The 18,565-nt window shown below is 42.3% G+C and overlaps 1 protein-coding gene across 2 annotated transcripts; it reads left to right on the top strand.

The window, feature by feature from the left end:
- The first annotated feature begins 2,118 nt into the window (after positions 1-2,118).
- LOC132577183 (nocturnin-like) lies at positions 2,119-17,070 on the top strand. Of its 2 annotated transcripts, none has more exons than XM_060246754.1 (3): positions 2,119-2,893; positions 14,572-14,841; positions 15,761-17,070. In XM_060246754.1, exons 1-3 carry the CDS (start codon positions 2,686-2,688, stop codon positions 16,594-16,596), a joined length of 1,314 nt encoding a protein of 437 aa, XP_060102737.1. In that variant the 5' UTR covers positions 2,119-2,685; the 3' UTR covers positions 16,597-17,070. The 2 variants fall into 2 exon arrangements, with proteins under 2 accessions (XP_060102737.1, XP_060102738.1); XM_060246755.1 differs by lacking the exon at positions 2,119-2,893 and adding an exon at positions 10,081-10,191.
- The last annotated feature ends 1,495 nt before the right edge of the window (positions 17,071-18,565 follow it).

The following is an 18,565-nucleotide window of genomic DNA, read 5'->3' as shown; positions in this document are numbered from 1 at the left end:
TCCTTGGATCTCCAGCAAAAAAGGACACCAAGCAGAAAAGTCCAGGCAAGGGCCCGGCAAACACAAGACCACAAAGAGCTATTCCTAGTCAGAATGGACCACAGTGAACTAGAAGGACCGGTGGCCTGACATGGCATAAGAGATAATTAGTCCAAGTCACCTTCACAAGTTAGAACAGAACTCATTCTTTAGGTAAATGTTCCTTATACAGGTATCATATCAGCCATAACCATATTTTAAATGCTATAAAAATTCATAGAATCATAGAGTTGGAAGGGACCTCCAGGGTCATCTAGTCCAACCCCCTGCACTATGCAGGAAACTCACAAATACCTCCCCCTAAATTCACAGGATCTTCATTGCTGTCAGATGGCCACCTAGCCTCTGTTTAAAAACCTCCAAGGAAGGAGAGCCCACCACCTCCTGAGGAAGCCTGTTCCACTGAGGAATCGCTCTAACGGTCAGGAAGTTCTTCCTAATGTTGACCCGAAAACTCTTTTGATTTAATTTCAATCCATTGGTTCTGGTCCTACCTTCTGGGACCACAGAAAGCAATTCCACACCATCCTCTATATGACAGCCCTTCAAATACCTAAAGATGGTGATCATATCACTGCTCAGCCGCCTCCCTCCAGGTTAAACATCCACAGCTCCTTCAACCTTTCTTCATTGATGATGAAAAAGCTGTAAAACCATTTTATGTTAGTTCAGGACTAAAATACAATGTCTCTGGGCCAGGAATGTGCATAATTGCTTTTACTAGGGCTTTTTTTAAAAGCAGGAACACACAAGAATGCAGTTCCAGCTGGTTTGGTGTCAGGGGTGTGGCCTAATATGCAAATAAGTTCCTGCTGGGTTTTTTCAACAAAAAAGTCCTGGCTTTTACTCACTAATGAATAACCACTCATCTAACACCACCCCCACCCTGAAAAAATCTGGGATTAGGATGAAATGGTTTAGGTAGAAGATGTAGCAGTGTTAAGGCATGTTACCTCTCACTGCAGGAAAAATATGATCTTTAGGAAGATCTAAATACATTTTGAGGATGGAAGAAGTGATTTCCAGGAAGAATGTAATTCAGAAATCTACCATTTTATAAATTAAGGCACCAATTAATTGCTTTCTTCCTGCTTTCCAAAGGTTTTGAATCCTACCCCACCTCTCATACCCTGCAACCTCCTTTGAGAGAATAAGATAAGTACACAAACTAATTAAATCAACAAAATCACTTTTCCTTGTATAGCTGATTGTGTGCCATATTGTATATACACAGCTTCTACTCATGCATGTTATTAACTGCACGGGTAAACTGGAGAAGGGAGGAAATGACTGGCACTAAAACCTCAACTGCATTTGATATTTAGCACATACTTAATGTTCATGTTTTGGGGGAGTGGTCTGCTAAATAGGCAGCCCATCTCTTCAAAATTGTATTTTTATGACTTACACACAGATTCCATGTGTTACCTACTCAGAGATATGTATAAAGTATAATTATTAATGCAGCTATACAATATGACAACAGGCCTCATTCCATGACATCTCTACAATCCACCCCAAAAGCCTCAGGGTTTAGGAGACCTGGCAACCCTTGCCCTCCTGTGTACTCATGTGCCTTCTTCATAAAATCGGTTTGTTCCAGGCTAAATTCAAACCTATAACCAGTGCACAGCAAAGATCCATGATCCTACCTCATACAATCTCATGAATCTCGATGAAACCTTCATCGTGAGGGGGTTTCCCGGACTTACCAAAGGAACCGAAAATGCTCTGAGAAGTTATGAGGCAGACGCCTGTTATCTATATTACCTTTTGTTTCTCTCAGAATAATCAACAACGTTTTTGGACCCTCAGTCCACTGGGGCCCAGAAACAGAGCAAAGAGCAACCACGGTCAGTGTTTCACTGAACAACCACAAAAGATTTTAATTCCTTAAAACTAGATTTACTTCCCCATTACTTGCAAAGTGAAAAATCACTACTATAAAGGTGGGGGGGACACCTCGTGCATTGAGTCATACTTTCGCGACCTCATTCGATCGATCACGAGACAGACCAGCCTCCCCACATTCGTGGCGTGAACAGACTTTGTTCCCTTCCCACGACGCGCCCACCAGCCCTCCGCAACAGCGTTCGTTGTGACGTCAGCAGCACAGCTTTCGAAACATCAGTGCGCAGACCAGACCATGTCCAACATATAATGGGGGGAAGCACACTATAAAAGACTTCTAGGGGAAGTTCGTTGGGCGTTCTTTTCGCCGCATGAAAAGTAGGGTATCCCGACTAACGTGTTGATGTAATGTGCTTCAAATTTACCCAAGTTTGCCCTTAATAGTGCGACTGGAGGGATTTTTGACATTCTAACCTCCACCCCCAGGGCTGCAATTGGGACTTTCCGATTGCGTCAGTGCCGGCAAAAGGTGTGAATTATGCACTTTGGGGCTTCTTTCCGCAGAAGCCGGGTGCGTTCGCGTTGTTGTGCTTGGAAGACTCCGGGGGTGACCCAACTCTTTCTCCTGGGAGTTCTTTCCCAGCAGTAGCGGCTCTTTCTTCCCGAGGCGTGCCTCCTCTTCAGCTTCGGGACATAGGAAGACGCGGCGCCAGACCTCTGGAAGGTTAGCGTTAGCGTGTCCCGTTCCGGAGGCTTCTTCCTGTGCTCGCCTGGCTTGTCGAGGGTAGCGTGATTATGTATCAAAGCCCTGCTCGCTCCCTGTGTTCGGCCCTCTCCAACTTCTGCTGCGCTCCTTCCTCCGCCGCCTCTTCGTCCCTGTTGCGCCGGTCTCCTGTGCAGGCGAAGAGAGCTGTCTCCTCGCCTGCCCTTTTCGCCTCCTCTTCCGCCGCCTCACGCTGTGGCTGTTCCGCTGCGGGTCCAGGGGCTACGAATCCTCCAGCTGGTGAGTATTGGGAACTCTCTTCCGCTCAAGGTTCAGTGGTGGAACGCTGGGATCTTCGAATGTAGGAGGGGGAGAGGGGAAGAGAATTCCTCGGGCCGGAGCTGAAGGGCACGCATCACATCAGCAGCTGGGATTATAAAGCTCCCATATTTTAGCTTGGGGATGCTGAGCATCGCCCCAGTACCTTAATCCTCGCAACAACCTTGTGAGGTAGGTCACTGCCATTTAACATATTGTGGGTGGGGGGTTGTTAAAGTTGGGGTTCGAAGTTATGTATTTCGGGTTTAGCTCATCAGCTTCTAGGCTGAGATCTGAAATGGGGCGGGGCGGGGGGGGGTGCTCTTTGTGATGCTGTCCAAGCTACACAGTGTCTTCTCGTATTGGTTGAAGATTATGTGCATGCCAGATGCACATTTCGGGCGAGGGAGGGGGAGAGAAGTGTTTGAGTTCCTGTGATTAACCAGCTTATTGATACCATCATTTTCACATATGGACTGGTTTTCTAGTATGTAATGATTCCATAGAGGTTTGTCTGTGGCAGCAAAAATAAACAGTGTTGTTGCATCTTAAAGACTATTAGAACATTATTCCAGTGTAATTGTGGAGTGGATGCAGGTATGTAAAACTGGAATAAAATTCTGTTAGTCTTTAAGGTGCCACAGGGCTCTTGTTTCTTTGTTCTCTTAGTAAGGCATTGTGTTACATTATCATATGGTACATTTCCCACTGCATAATGCTCTTGATTTTACTACCTTGTTAAGATAAGTTTCAAGCTCCTGCTTTATTTCTCTGGGTTACGTATGCGTTGTCTGCTCTGCCATTTCAAGCAACGCCTGTAGCATATTTAGAGAGGAGGTATGTTAAAATCCCTGCTAATTACAGTTGTGTATTTGTGCCTGGGTGGAATGAAAAGAACTTTCCACTGTTTGTCCTGCTTTTGATCTACAGATTGGCTTCCAAAGTGACTAATGCGTTCCAGTAGGCTAGCAGTATTAGCTTGTGGCAGCATACACTTTCAAGAGCATCTGGTGGAGTGGGCTCATGCCTAAGGAAGCTGACAGGCATCACAGGACTATTCTTTTGCTGTTTTTAAAGCTGCTAATGGCACTAGGAATTCAGTTGGATTCCTAAAGGAACTGAGGAAGGGGGCTCTTGACAAGATCTAAGTGCAATGGAAGGATGGTGTTCCTAGTACTGTTTTTTTTCTTAAATCCTGCTGAAACTTAGGAATTAATATCTGAGAGGGATAACAATGTATGGTTACAGTGCTTGTGCTGACTGCACAAATGTTCAAGATAGTTGCTGCTAGTGTCCTGGTCCGCCTCTAGTGGACCTTCTGATGACACCTGTTGGGGTTCTTTTTTTGGCCACTGTGCGACACAAAGTGTTGAACTGGATAGGCCATTGGCCTGATCCAACATGGCTTCTCTCATGTTCTTATGCTGTGGAGCAGCCACCAAAAATGTGTGAATTTCCATCCAACAAATAAGATGTATAATCAAGAGGTCCATCTAGCTCAAGCAGAGCAGTTTGATGAGTTTATTGGTATAAAATAATGTATGGTAGTAGCAGATGTCAATGCTACCATTTATCATCTGTGACTATAGTTATTAATCTTCACTCTGCAGCATTCCAAAATGCAGGTGAGTGTAATGTTAGGATACGTATTCTCTGGCACTTTTTTGACAATTTCAAAAGTACGTTTATAATAGAAATGCTCGAAATCCTTTTGCATTATTCAGTTGATTGCTGTTTTAATAGATGTCTGGGTCTCTCTCTCTCTCGGCTTGGCTTCGCGAACGAAGATTTAAGAAGGGTGCAATAGTCCACGTTTGCTGCAGGCTCGCTGGTGGCTGACAAGACCAATGTGGGACAGGCAGGTCTGGGTGCTGCCAAACTTAAGGCTGAGTGTGGGTGATTCCTCCCCCCCACACACACACTGTCTTAAGAAACGAATCATGAGAATCTGTCTTTTTGGAGCAGAGGCTTCTTGTCATTTTCTCACCCACGTTGCAATGCAAGTTGCGAAAGAATAAATTGTCTGAGCTCTTTTCCACCAATGATGTAAGAGAAGAAAGTGGAAATTGCTGTCTTGAAATAGAGCTGCATTCTTGAACCCTTTAAACTGCATATATGGAAAGCTTAATAACTGGTGCTGTGCCCAGGATTGAACTGTAGGATCCCTGGAACTTCATTAACACCCCCACACACACACACCACACACACACATACAAGGCCAGGAACAAGGTGATTACAAATGTCTATAAAGGGATAGTAGTGTCATAACCATCACAAAAATGTATGGTTGAATAAGGAAATCTCAACTGTCTGTTATGAGCAAGCTACTCATATTGCATGAAAGTTATTGAGCAACTTACAATAAGCTTCATAGGCATTATTAAGCAACTTTTCTGTTCTGGTGGAAGGTCCAATATTCCTTTTGCTTCAAGGTTGAGTAGATGGGTGCTGGAAGAGTTCCAGAAAACTTGTTTCAGTGTTCTCCTTGCAAATTATTGAGCTTTCCACAGAAGCATCTGACTGGCTGCTGCTGGAAACTGAGTGCTCTTTGATCATCAAGGACCCTCCATATGATGTTGAGACATTTCTCGTTCTCTTGCTGCAATGCATGTGGTTTCTAATGCTCATATTGCAGCATTGCCTGTATTGCAGTGTTGTAGTTTATATGCTGGAGTTGTACACAGAGGTTATCTATTCAGGGAAAAACCAGTTTGGATCAAGTTGCAAACTGTGCAGTAGCACCAAAGCAAAATTTTAAAAAACCCCACAAAGAACATTGAATCAGTATAGCACTGTTGGAGAAGAGTGTGGCAGCCTAATTGCAGTTGCACAAATACAATCTACATGGAGGGGTCAAGATAGAAGAAGAAGAGATTGGATTTATACCCCACCTTTCACTTGGAGTCTTAGAGCAGTTTACAATCTCCTTTCCCTTCCTCTTCCCACAACAGACACCTGGTTAGGTGGGTGGGGCTGAGAGAGTTCTAATTGACCCAAGATCACACCAGCAGGTGCAGGTGGAGGAGTGGGGAATCAAGCTCGGTTCTCCCAGATAAGAGTCTGCATGCTTAACTACTGCACCAAACTGGCTCCAGCAAAGAATGCTTCACTAGATTCCAATGCAATAAAAGTAAGCAGCATCATTGATCTCACTGCTGTGTACATGAAACAAATGGCGCTCAAACGCACATCAGGCACCCACAAAGGATGAGCAGCAGGTTTTTGGATTACAAATTTTTGTCACTTATGAGCAAGGATGCTTGCTAGTGTACACCTGTCAGAGATGTGGCCCAAGGGCCAAATCAGACATCCAGAGGTCTCCTATCAGCCCCCAAGCAACTGGCTGTCATCTGCTTCCTCACCCTATCTCTTACTTCCTTCTGCATCACAGCTTGCTTTGCAAGGCTTGCTCAATCGCACAGGAGCTAAGGCTCCTCCCCTGGAGAGGAAGGGGGAAAGGCAGAGCTTGTTTTTTTTCAGGCTCTCTCAATTGCACAGCAGAGCTACTGAGTCAAGCCTCTCTTCCCTTCCACTCCTGGTCCCCTAGGGAAGGAAGGAAGGAAAAAGCCAAAGCTTCCTTTGCCCAGTTCCCTGGATCCCATGGGAGAGATACAAATAAAGCACCTTTAATTCCAACAAGTGCTAACATTTTAAGCATATTTTAAGATTTTTTTTAAAAAAAAAATTGTGTGTGTTTGTGTCCTTTATAAAGTTTATATCTTTGCTACTTGATTTTAAATAGGTATATACCTAGCTTGGCTCCTATCAGGCCCCCCAGACTCAACTTGGCCCAGCCCAACCTGACATGGCCTGGCTCAACGAAGTCTCATCTTTATCAGATCCAACCCTCATAACAAATGAATTCAACATCCCTGTTTTAGTGCCTCAATGTCTTCCTTTGTAGTTATTTATCATGTCTTGCAGCTGCATGTCTGACAAGCAGAAAATGAATCCTATTTATTATTTATAAAATATTGTCAGTGTGGACAGTGCTGGAGACTAAGCTGCCTTATTTACATTAATTCTGAATAGTGCATTGTTGAGTGTTCTAGGGACTTTCCATGTGCCCTATATATTCTATCATTGCTCCATCACAATAAACAGCTGTGTAAGGACTATCGTTAAGGGCACTAGTCTTCAGCTATTGAATAAGGACTAGGGATGGGCACAAACCGAGAAATGAACTGCTGTTTGAGCATGAAGCTGGCTAGTTCGTGGTTTGTTTCAGAGTGGTTCAGTTCATCATTCCCAAACCAAAAAATGAACTCCATTTTTTCCACGGTGGCTTGTTTGGTTCATTTTTGCAGTTTATTTTCCAGATAGCCTGGTGCCAGTTCAATCAATACCTAGGCAACCCTGGGAGTGGACTTGTGGAGAACTCTAGAAACACCCAAAGCAGTTGTCCATAGCTTGGTTGGCAGCTCTGGAAGCCAACTACAGGGCTCCTGTTCTGCACTATGGGAGCAAATTATATACCAGTATAATACCACACTCTTACTCAGCTGCTTTCACTTTGTGGCACAAAGAGAGAAGAGTTAGTTGTCACAAGAGCAGAAGAATTGTTTGCTGCATTACTGATTTAGGGGAGGCTTTGAGGGACTCCTTTTCACCCGCGCTGAGGGACAGTTTTTTAAACATCTCTCTCAGCTGGAAAGGTGTTCTTTGCTGTGGTTTCAGGTACCAAACCTGAAGGTAGAGCTGAGCTTTCCTCAGGGCACCTGCTTGAGGGGGGGGGGGGGTGCGGTATAACTTGGGCATCCCAAATCCAGTCTTTGCCAAACTTGGAGGGTGGGTGGAGGAGAGCCTGCTGAAGACTTCTTGAGAGTTTGGTGTCTCTAACTCACGAGGGGGCTGTTCTACCACCTCCCGAATCAAACAAACTACAAACCAACATGGTTTGAGCTGCTGGTTCAAGCAATCAAACGAATTGCTATTTTCCTAGTTTGTGCCCATCCCTAATCCGGAATAATATTGGGTCATTTTAGGTCAAAGTGGACCATACCAGGGTCACTGGTATCATGTTATTTATTTGTGTACTGCAGATTTCTTTTGCTTGGATGGAGAGAAAGGCACATGTTAAAAGCAGGTCCCATGTTTCAACTTGAAGTTAAAGTTGATTCCCTCTCCCCAAATACTGAACTGTATCCACTTAACATCCTTCAATAGCTAGAGCACACATGTCAGTTCTAGGTGTGTGCCTACAATCTTGCTTTTTGCTTTTCACCAGCCTATCAGTATATGCCAGTCTCATCCAGGATACTGTGAACTTGGAGGAATTTGATTAAAAGGTCATTGATAAGAGAATCTGCTTACACAAGAGGCATGCTAGAGGTCAGTTGCCTAAGATAGCTTGTAAGGCATTCAGTCAAAAGTGTTATCAATTCAAGGCTGTGGGGTGTCATCATGGAAATTGCAAATACATGAAGCTGCCTTATACTGAATCAAACCCTTGGTCCATCAAAGTCAGCATTGTCTACTCAGACTCGTAGTGGCTCTCCAAGATCTCAGGCAGAGGTCTTTCACATCTGCCACCAAATCTTTTAACTGGAGATACTGGGGATTGAACCTGGGACCTTCTGCTTACCAAGCAGATGCTCTACCACTGGGCCACAGCCCCTGAGAATTTTTGTCAAATGAAAACTTAAATAAAATACAGCCTGTATCTTCCCTCTCAAAAGAGAAATTTCTTAGGTCTCTTCTTGATAGGTTGAGTATAGGGTTGCCAGGTCCAATTCAGAAAATACCTGGGGACATTGGAGATGGCACTAGGAGACTTTCCTATTTCCTAAAATAAATAGAAATACAGCAGAGCAGGTCCCCTGAATATGGTCTTCATTTCCTCATTCCCCAGCAGCTGGCTGCACTTCCAGTAAATGAAAAGTGAACATATACACTCACAAAGCAGCCAAAATAAGCAGTTTGCAGGAACACACTTTTGTGATCTCACTGAGGCAGTTTACTCACAGGAGATGCTGAATGTAACCATCTGCTGTGTTTCCACCAACTTCAGACTAACACAGGAAACGAAAGGTTCTAGTTTACTCTTTACTATGAAAACAACTTCTGAAAGAAATGTAAAACAAACAGAAACTGCTGGCTTCTCTTCCTTTCCCACAGCTTCACAGACTCAGTGGGAACAGCCAAATGGCTCTGCAGGTTCACCCCCTGTCCCTATTCAGCCTTGCTTCTTCTGAGATTTAAAGGCACACAAACCGTCCAAATTTCTAAGTTTCCTCTAAGCCTTCAGAGATAGAAAAACACATAGTAGCTGTTGGGGTAGGGCTTTCCTCCCACCAGTCAGCTTCCTAGCGGTAGGGAGGAGCCTGCAAAACCAGGGAATCCCCTGCCAGGACCGGGTACTGACAAGCCTAATTGAGTGTGTAAGGCTGATTCAGATTCTCTGAAGGTACTAAAAGAGCTTTCAAGTACAATACAAAAAGTTGCACAGGAATGCATTTACTTCATGTGTCAAATCTGCCACAGCTTAGCTAGTGAGTAATTCAGTATGTGGGAAGACTATAATATGGAAAAAAGTCTTATCTAGATTTTTTTTCATTTTTTAATATTAATCATAACAATAGGGTGAAACATTTCCTGTAACATTAGAAACATTGTTGCAAGAGGCCATTAGGTGTCGCCACTGGACCAGTTTAGCAAATATAAGAGAGCTCATGTGACTTCAGAGTCTAATTGTGCCTGTTTCACCGTTAGAGGTGTTTACTGTTAACGCTGATGTGGTTTTCCAAGGTTTTTCAGGTGTGTATGTAATATTAATATTATTAAATATGCTTTTTAATATGAATATTGCAAAGATTATGGTCTGGAACTTTGCTAACTGAAAGTGTTGGCAAGTTTATATAGTTATGCCTAGAGATTATTTAATGCAGTTTTAGCTTTCAACCAGGAACTGGTAGACAAAAAAAAAGATCTACAAAGGAGAACAATATTCTTATATCCTAGGAAACATGTTATAAATAGGCAGTTAAGCAGTAAGATCTATTTTCTGTGTTAAATGTGGTAGATTGTGTGTTTGATGACCTTAAAACTATAGTGTAATTGACAGTGCTGTCCCCTCCAAATAAAATCGGGGAGGATCAGGATTGTTTACATACATGATATTTGCTTTCATTGAGGAGCCATAGAAAAATGCCTTTGCACAGAAGTCCACTTTCCCCTTGAGGACAAGTTGGCCAACTTTTCCAGTGAGCAGCTGCTTGGTCAAGACAAGGCTGCCGAATGTATTAAATCAAACTGCCAGTTCTTTACGCTGATAGGAAATGGTGAGCACTCCATGGCCAGTATGACATGATGGCAACATGTATTCTGCAGTGAGAGTTTGATTTGTCAGTCATAGGAGTAGACAATCACCCATGACTGTGTTGTAATCTGGATTCACAGGGGCCATAGTCTTTGCATTCTGTTTGTGTCAGATATGATTGCTAGATTCTTGCTCCCTGCTCCGTAGGCTAAAGCCAGTCTTTGAAAATCAGGTCTGCCATCCTCTCAGTCTTGCAGAACATTCTATTATCCAGAGCCCCTCCCCCTTCCTTAGGGGGCAGAAGTGAGTGGGAACAGCTAGACTGTTTTCTTGTTTGTAAACCGATGATGCATAAATGAATGGAACAGAACATTCATGACTGCTTTGGCTCTCATCTCTGAGTGGGAGGTAAACCCTTGCGTCATGAAACTTGGCACATGTGAAAGATTACATAAAACTGCCAGTCAGTTTAGTAAGAAGCTGCCATTTTTGTTTACTCTTCACACATTTAGAAGCTGCTATGATTGGTATAAATAGTTGTGTTGTGCAGCCTAATGGAAAATGTCTGGCATGTGACAAACCACATTGGGATGCAAGTCAAATAAAATGAGGCTTAATGGTCAACTGAAAGAAAGGTCCATTTCTCAGAGCTCTATCTGTTGAACTGAGTGGATTCTAATGAGGGATGCTTTTGGTCTGCAAATTGTTCCTATGAATGAGAGTAGTATTAACTTCTTTGTGGTGTTCCATGAGTGAAAACAAAGTTAGGAGTTAGAGTTTCAGGCCTTAAAGAAAATCATGCATTCCTAGTTTTATGGCAAAAAATTGAGACTTCATGGTCCTATGCTGTACTGACCAATCAGTTAATGGATTTTAAGCAAAGTCATAGTTCAATAAATATTTGCCCTTGTAAGGGCCAGCATGTTCCCATTTTCCTTTTGCCCACTGTGGATTCCTTTTCAGTGTGGCACAACTACCTTACACCGCTCATTACATACAGGGGTGCATTTTTGAAGCATGGTGGCAACAAAGGGAATTAAGCAACTTTCTTTTTGAGCATATTGTTAATGGAACTTTTTTGTTTTCTTTCTCTTACTTACAATTAGATGGCTGCAGAAGCAACTTTCAATAGGAAGTCTAAGCTAATTCTGAGCTGATTGGTCTTAAAGTTTTCTGATGGTCAAGTATAACTTTATACTTGTTTTAGGGTACCATTAGCAGGTGAAGAGAACCTTAATGTTATTCTTGCATGCAAATTACTGGTGAGGAGAGCTTCTGTAGTAGTCTTCCTTTTTCATATTATCCCAGATAACAATATCCAGCCAGTATCCAGCCTCATTTTTTGAGGTTCTCTGTGTTAAGGAGTATGCAACATAGCTGGGGTGGCATTTGAAGGAAGAACAGGATATCTTTGTACTCATTTGTGGAAACCAGTTCCACAGCCTGGCTTGGGTTAGCGATGTGGCTAGGCCCAGCACTGCATACTTGGGAAGGAACCTCATCCACTCCACTTCATTATCATTTTTCCTATCATGTTTACAAGGATTCTAAAGCTACACTATGCTAGCTGCTCGGCATGGTTCTGAGTTTTTCCAGTAAGAATGATGCTTTTAGCAACTCACACCCCTGGGCAATATTTTCCTATCACTGTTTACAAGTAGCAATATTTTCATATTTATTTATTTATTTTTAGTATATGTCTATCCCGCCCATTCCCCATAGGGCTCAGGGTGGAGTACAACATATGATAAAACAATAAAATACAATAAAAACATTCTATAAACAGACAACTCAACAACACTCAAATTACCATATCACTTCTTACAAGTAGCTAGCACCACTAATGAACTGCTACTCACTTAGAGGTAACATTTCGCATTGATGGGGAAAATATTCGTTTCAAGCTAAGTGTTTTGTATTTGGAACTCATGAGGGTGGATGACTGCACAAGATTCTAACAGGACTAATTCTACACTATTAATAGGGGCAAAAGAGAGCCGAGGTCTTTTCAGGTTCTGTGGTAAACTCATTAAACAAGTAACAGGAAGAGACTGGTTATCAGGCCTGCAGCCAGGATTTTAAAAATCGGGACAGGGCACTTAGCAATTCCCCTTCCCTGGCCACTGCTGCTGTGACTGAGGGTGCTTGAGTCAGGGTGCCTGACCTTCCCTCCTACTCACACCCCCTTACCACTGCCACTACCACTTGAGGGGCCACAGGGGTGAAAGCTGAGAGGCTGGGGGCTGCCCCCTTCCTCCCCCCCCCCGGTGGGCCCATTAAATGGTGTGGGAAGGGCAGCAGCTGTTCCTGGGTACCCTTCCCATGCAATTTAAATTGTAGGGGGAGGGAGGGGTGGCTCCCAGCCTCTCAGTTTTTATCCCAACAGCAGTGGCATGGGAAGGGAGGGAAGATCAGTGGCACCTGAGTTGGGACACCTGACATAAAGTTGGGAGCAGGGTCCCCACGGTCCACCCCCCCCCCCCTGCAGCTACAGGCCTTCTGGTAATTACTGCTGTTCCAAATAGCAGGAAATAGATAATTGTAGCAGAGTGAATAGTGACTCTTACTTTTTTGTTATTTTATTCAGCATGTTTAGGCCTTATGCTCATGTGACCAGCCAGGGGTGTGAGTTGCTAAAAGCATCATTCTTACTGAAAAACTCAGAACCTTACAGAGCAGCTAGCATAGTGTAGTTTTAGAATTCTAACCCCAAGAAAAGTCAGAATAACCGGTACTTGTGCTTTTTCAATAGTGGTCTCAGTCCTCTGGAATTGGCTGCCTAGAAAAGTGTGGTAATTGACATTTTTGTGGCAGTCTGGGAGGGGGGGAGGGAAGAATAAGACTTGAATAATTAAAAGGGCATTTGGAAATCGACCAGCTGTTGTATTTCTGATACTTTCAATGGGTCATATCCTATGTTTATAATAGGAAATTGCTTTGATTGCTTGTCAGAAAAGCAGTATGCAAATAAATTAAACTTAAAAAGTGACTATTATGTTAGTCTAGGCCTGGGGAAATCCTGAATTCAGATTCCTACCCAATCTGTGAAGCTCACTGGCTAAACTTGGTCCACTCTTAATTGTCTCAGAAGAGCCATGCAGTAGGTTCTTCCTGAACTGTTTTAGGCTTCACATTTATTATCTAACAATATAGGAAGCTGTGGCACTAGTTCTATTTTTGTAAAATGTCAGTGTGTAATCTTCAATGCTGGTGAATATCTCCTCAATATACAATATACCACTAACGAATCATTTTTATCACAATTTAGAAATATAATAGGCTGCAGTAGTTAGATATAATAATTCAATAAACCAATCATTAATAATAATGCTTCTCAGAAACATGAGTACATCCAACTTAAAATACCACAACTTGTGTACCACTATGAAGTCCAAAAGTACAGTCCAATGAAGGCTCCGGATTTCTTCAGCTTTGTTTTGTGTTATCTTCAGATCATGGATTTCTATTGAGCACACACTAAAATGTGTGTGAACACACCAAAATATGTCTTTTTTTAGTTCTTACTGTATTGCAACCTTTTGAAAGATCCTTTGATGTTATATTTGTAAATTGTGATAAGAATGATATCCTTTATATTGAGGAGATATTCGCCAATATTGAATAATACACATTGACATTTTACAAAAAGAAGTCTTTATTATTGTGGAGTGCCAGGTAGTTATTCATGGTTTTTGCATTTGGAATTTTTTGTACCATATCTCCCCTTAAGTGGACTGCTAGTTCTGTGCCACTGGAGCAACTGCAGTTTTGAATACTCTATGTCCAGGTCAGTCTCTGGAAGAAACTGAATGTCACCCATCCCTTCCTCTCCCCAATGTTCTCAGCAGCTATCTAGTCTGTAGCTGAGCAGAAGAGGGGGAGAAAATTAGATGCCTTCATTTGACCAACTTCAGATATGTTTCTGTATAGGTCCTTTGTGTCTTTTAATATTCCCATAGACTTCATTATGGTGAGGTCTAGTTATCACAAATAGACATTTTTTGAAGTGATTTAAAGAGAACACACATTTTGAAAGTTTACATCTAAATGTACTGTCTCTGTCTTGAGAAAAATCCCAGAATTCTGAGACTTAGAAAGAGCCATTGTCTTAGTCTTTGGAATAGAGACTCTGAACTCCATGCCCTAAACTGTAGACCTTTCTTCTTGACTCCTTCAGAGGAAACTAGTAATTCTAATAAAGAAAGGAATCTGAACTGATGTCTGTACCAGTCTAGAGTTTGTTGTGCAAGCATCCTACATGGAGGCCTTGAAAGGCATTGTCAAAACTAACTGGAGCATCAATTCTGACCTTTTGGGGGAGTGAAGCCTACCCTGTAGTAGCAGATCTGGAGTGGGAATTACTCATCCTTGTCTTTGCTGAACTTACCATTCTTTATTCCAGTGTATTCCATGGGCAATAGTACAAGCAGGCTGTACAGCGCTCTTGCAAAGACTCTGAGCAGTGGTGCGGTCTCCAGACATCAGGAATACTTGGAACACCCAGACTCTGAGATCCTGGATCCTATAGACCCTAAGGAGCTGCTTGAAGAATGTCAAGTTATTCTTCGGAAACGTCCTGCCCGGCTCCAGAGAGACTTTGTGAACCTCCAGACCAGTGTTTCCAAAACCCACCAACCCATTAGAGTCATGCAGTGGAATATACTTGCGCAAGGTATAAACATTCATCAGCTGTTCTGGACCATCAAGGAAACACTGTACTTTGAATTAAACTTTGGAATTCATTGACAGTGGGTCTTCTCACAGCTATAAAAATAGATTGCTTTAAAAGGAGTAAGATAGATCCATGCGGGGTAGTTCTAGCAACTCTGGATCCATCAGTGTCTACTAGCCATGGTAACATCAATTGACCATTTTATCAGTTGCAGATGGGTTACCAGCTCTGGGTTAGGAAATACCTGGAGATTTTGGGGGTGGAGCCTGAGGAGGGTGGGATTTGGGAAGGGGAGGGATTTCAGTGTGTGGTAAATAGTCCACCTTCCGTATTGGTCATTTTTTGCAGGTGAACAGATGTTACTTGGCGATCGGTTGTAATAGTGGGAGGATCTCGAGCTAACTGCCTGAAGGTTGGCAGCCTTAGTTGCAGGAGTTGAGGAGGACTGAAAATTATAGTGCAGGTTTAGCTATCAGCTGAGCCTGGTTTACATGTGGAGGATAATGAGGACGGGAAACCCTGACACAGCAGAATGAACTGGAATTCCCTTTTGCATTAAGAACTCGATGCAAAGAAAGACTATAGGCTTTTCGCTGACTGGGCTAACAGAAGATCACTGCAAAATGTGATCCTTCAGCTGTAGCCTGACATGTTAACAGTCCATTCTACCACCCCTGTTCATTAACAGTCCCTTCTGCTGCCTCAGTTCTTTCCACATCAGTCATCTCATCCTGAGGCCTCCATATGAAACACAGCAAGTAAAGTGAAGCTAGAATTGCAAAACTGAGAAACTGAATACCCTCACAATGGCTGAGTGCCTGAATCAAGACAGGCTGATTCTCTGTATGTAGGGTACATGTATATAAAAATGATCCACCAGTTGCTGCTTAACTACCATGCATGTGTTCTTTCCTTCTAGCTCTTGGGGAAGGCAAAGACAACTTTGTTCAGTGCCCTATGGAAGCTCTCAGGTGGGAAGAAAGGAAATGTCTCATTCTCGAAGAGATCCTTGCATACCAACCAGACATCCTGTGTCTACAAGAAGTGGACCACTATTTTGACACCTTTCAGCCACTCCTTAGTCGACTGGGCTACCAATGTACTTTCTTCCCTAAGCCATGGTCTCCATGTCTAGATGTGGAATGTAACAACGGACCAGATGGCTGTGCCTTGTTCTTTCTTAAAGACAGATTTACTTTGATCAGCAGTGACAACATCAGGCTGACTGCAATGAAGCTAAAAACCAATCAAGTAGCCATTGCTCAAATACTAAAATGTAATGAAACTGGCAAGCTGTTCTGCATTGCTGTCACTCACTTGAAAGCACGTAATGGCTGGGAAAGATTCAGATCTGCACAAGGTGCAGATCTTCTGCAGAAACTGCAAAGTATCACCCAAGAGCCTGACATCCCTCTCATTGTCTGTGGCGACTTCAATGCTGAACCCACAGAAGAGGTTTACAAGGAATTCTCAGACTCCAGCCTAAATTTGAATAGTGCTTACAAGCTGCTGAGTGTTGATGGGCTGTCAGAACCCCCATACACAACTTGGAAGATTCGCCCTTCTGGAGAATGCAGGCACACACTGGATTATATCTGGTATTCACAACATGCCTTACAAGTGAATGCTGCTCTCAGTCTTCTTACTGAGGAACAAATTGGACCCAACAGGCTACCATCTTTGAATTACCCTTCAGACCATTTGTCTCTAGTATGTGACTTCACCTTTAATGACAATCCTGACAGGCTTTTATAATGTGGGTTTGATTTGAGGGCTTTAAGAAACTTACTGGGTTTATGGAGTTGCCCTTGAAACTATGGTCCTGAAGATTTTGGGGAATTATTTATGAACAGACAACTAATTTACTTTGAACCATATCCTTCAAAGATGCTGTCATTAAAACTTTGCCATAACAGTAAGACACAAAAACTTTGCTGATCGCTTACTTCAAGAGTTGTCTTGTGTATTATCTCTTCTTAGAGAAGCTCTGCCACTGTGTTTGAGAAATGATTCCTAATGCTGCTTGGGGATCAATGACTTCTTAAGAACATTTGCCTCAGATGTGACAATTATGCACTAAGTTCACAATATGGGCCAAAAAGGTGTCACACTACAGTGTAAGTTATAGTGATTGACCAAATGTTGGTAACAGTTGACCCATTTAATTCTATACATGCAAAAACACTGTTAACACAGATTTTATTTAATTAAAATATGCTTGAATTTGCACTTACTTGGTCTCTTTCACTATGTAAATTAAGGGAAGTTGTGGAACTTTAATTTCTGTTGTGGAGAAAGCTTCCCATTTTGAAGATTCACCTATTTCAAATTACATTCCCCTCTCCTCTACAGCTTTTTCATAAAGCCGTTCATTTTCCTCATTCCAACTGGATCATTTGTTATTTCAAGCTTGCTTTCCTTGCTGCATCTGTTTAGGGTCAACACAGCCAACACTAAGAAACAGTGCAGTTCAGGGAGTGGCAGCCAATACACCTGCTGACCCACAGGCAAGCAAAGGTGTTTCGCCATGGTAGCTAACAATCTTTCAGCAAGTTGTAATGTGCTATGTTCACCCTGGTTTCAGTCTTTCCTAACAATCTTAGTGCACAACCCCTACCTGCTGATGATTTACAGCTTGATATTACCTGACTGTAATAGATTTGTGAATAGTATTCTGAAGATTTCATTTAGTGGACAAGAAACAAAGGCATACAAGGGTCTGAGTGGGCTATGTTGCCCACTGCCTTTGGGGGAAAGCATTTGTTATATGATGAAAGTAGCATATAGCAAGCCAATTATGACTATTTATTGGCCTGCCTAGTGAGTCAGAGGAATACATCTCAGAGCAACTTAAAATGGCACACATTTACAGATGCACAGTACTGGACAGTTCCTTAATATGAGGAGGGCTGAGTTCTCATGAGCTACTCCCTAATGGTAGTATTTGTTATTTTTCTTGCAGTCAGGAACAGCACCTCCCTAGGGGTACAGCGTTTCAGTCTACACATCTCTTCACATTCAATCGAGATGAACTGCCCCATGTGAAAAGCATCTCCCTCCTCCTTTAGCTAATATTTACAAAAAGTATTTTAGTGGAATGGAAAGTACAACTACCTGCTAATACTTGTGATTTTTCAGTTATCCCATGTAGGCTTATTAACAAAAAAACCCTCTCTTAAACTGATTATAACTTTGTTTCATTCCATATAATAAAATACTATTTCATTATAATTAAGAATTGCTCCATTGTACAACAAAAGCCATACTGTAGATCATCAGTATTCACATAGGAGTATATGATTAATTGAAAGTTTTGACATTTCACCAGTAAGTAGTATACTCCCATTCTTTAGATTACATGAATATAGGGCCAACTGTTTGGTAGTTTGACTTGCACTACAGCTGTTCATCAAGTCTAGAGGATATGAGAGCAGTAAGGACTGCTGTTTTCACTCCCTATTCCAAGCATGCATAAGCTGTCTAAGCTTCAATAAGGTACTGGCATATAATACGATCACTGGATTTCAGGGACAAGGAAATTCTCTACTGATAGAACGTACAGCTGTTAATATGTCAATCTAATTCTTATTACAAAATTCTCTTTAAGAATTCTTGTAGCATGATTTGGATATTACCTCTGTATTGATGAATAATACCTGGTGCAGTCATTGCTTGGTAGATTTTCTTCCCTCATTGTTTCCTTTTTAAATTACCATTCATAATT

The sequence above is a fragment of the Heteronotia binoei genome, chromosome 9 (genome assembly GCF_032191835.1).
Source record: "Heteronotia binoei isolate CCM8104 ecotype False Entrance Well chromosome 9, APGP_CSIRO_Hbin_v1, whole genome shotgun sequence".
In the NCBI taxonomy this organism is placed as follows: domain Eukaryota; kingdom Metazoa; phylum Chordata; class Lepidosauria; order Squamata; family Gekkonidae; genus Heteronotia; species Heteronotia binoei.
This window is presented reverse-complemented; position numbering and strand designations above follow the sequence as displayed.

Coding starts and splice junctions, on each gene's coding strand:
- LOC132577183 (XM_060246754.1), top strand. CDS start 2,686: ATGTATCAAAGCCCTGCTCGCTCCCTGTGTTCGGCCCTCTCCAACTTC. Junction 2,894..14,571: donor GGCTACGAATCCTCCAGCTG/GTGAGTATTGGG, acceptor TCTTTATTCCAG/TGTATTCCATGGGCAATAGT. Junction 14,842..15,760: donor GTGGAATATACTTGCGCAAG/GTATAAACATTC, acceptor CTTTCCTTCTAG/CTCTTGGGGAAGGCAAAGAC.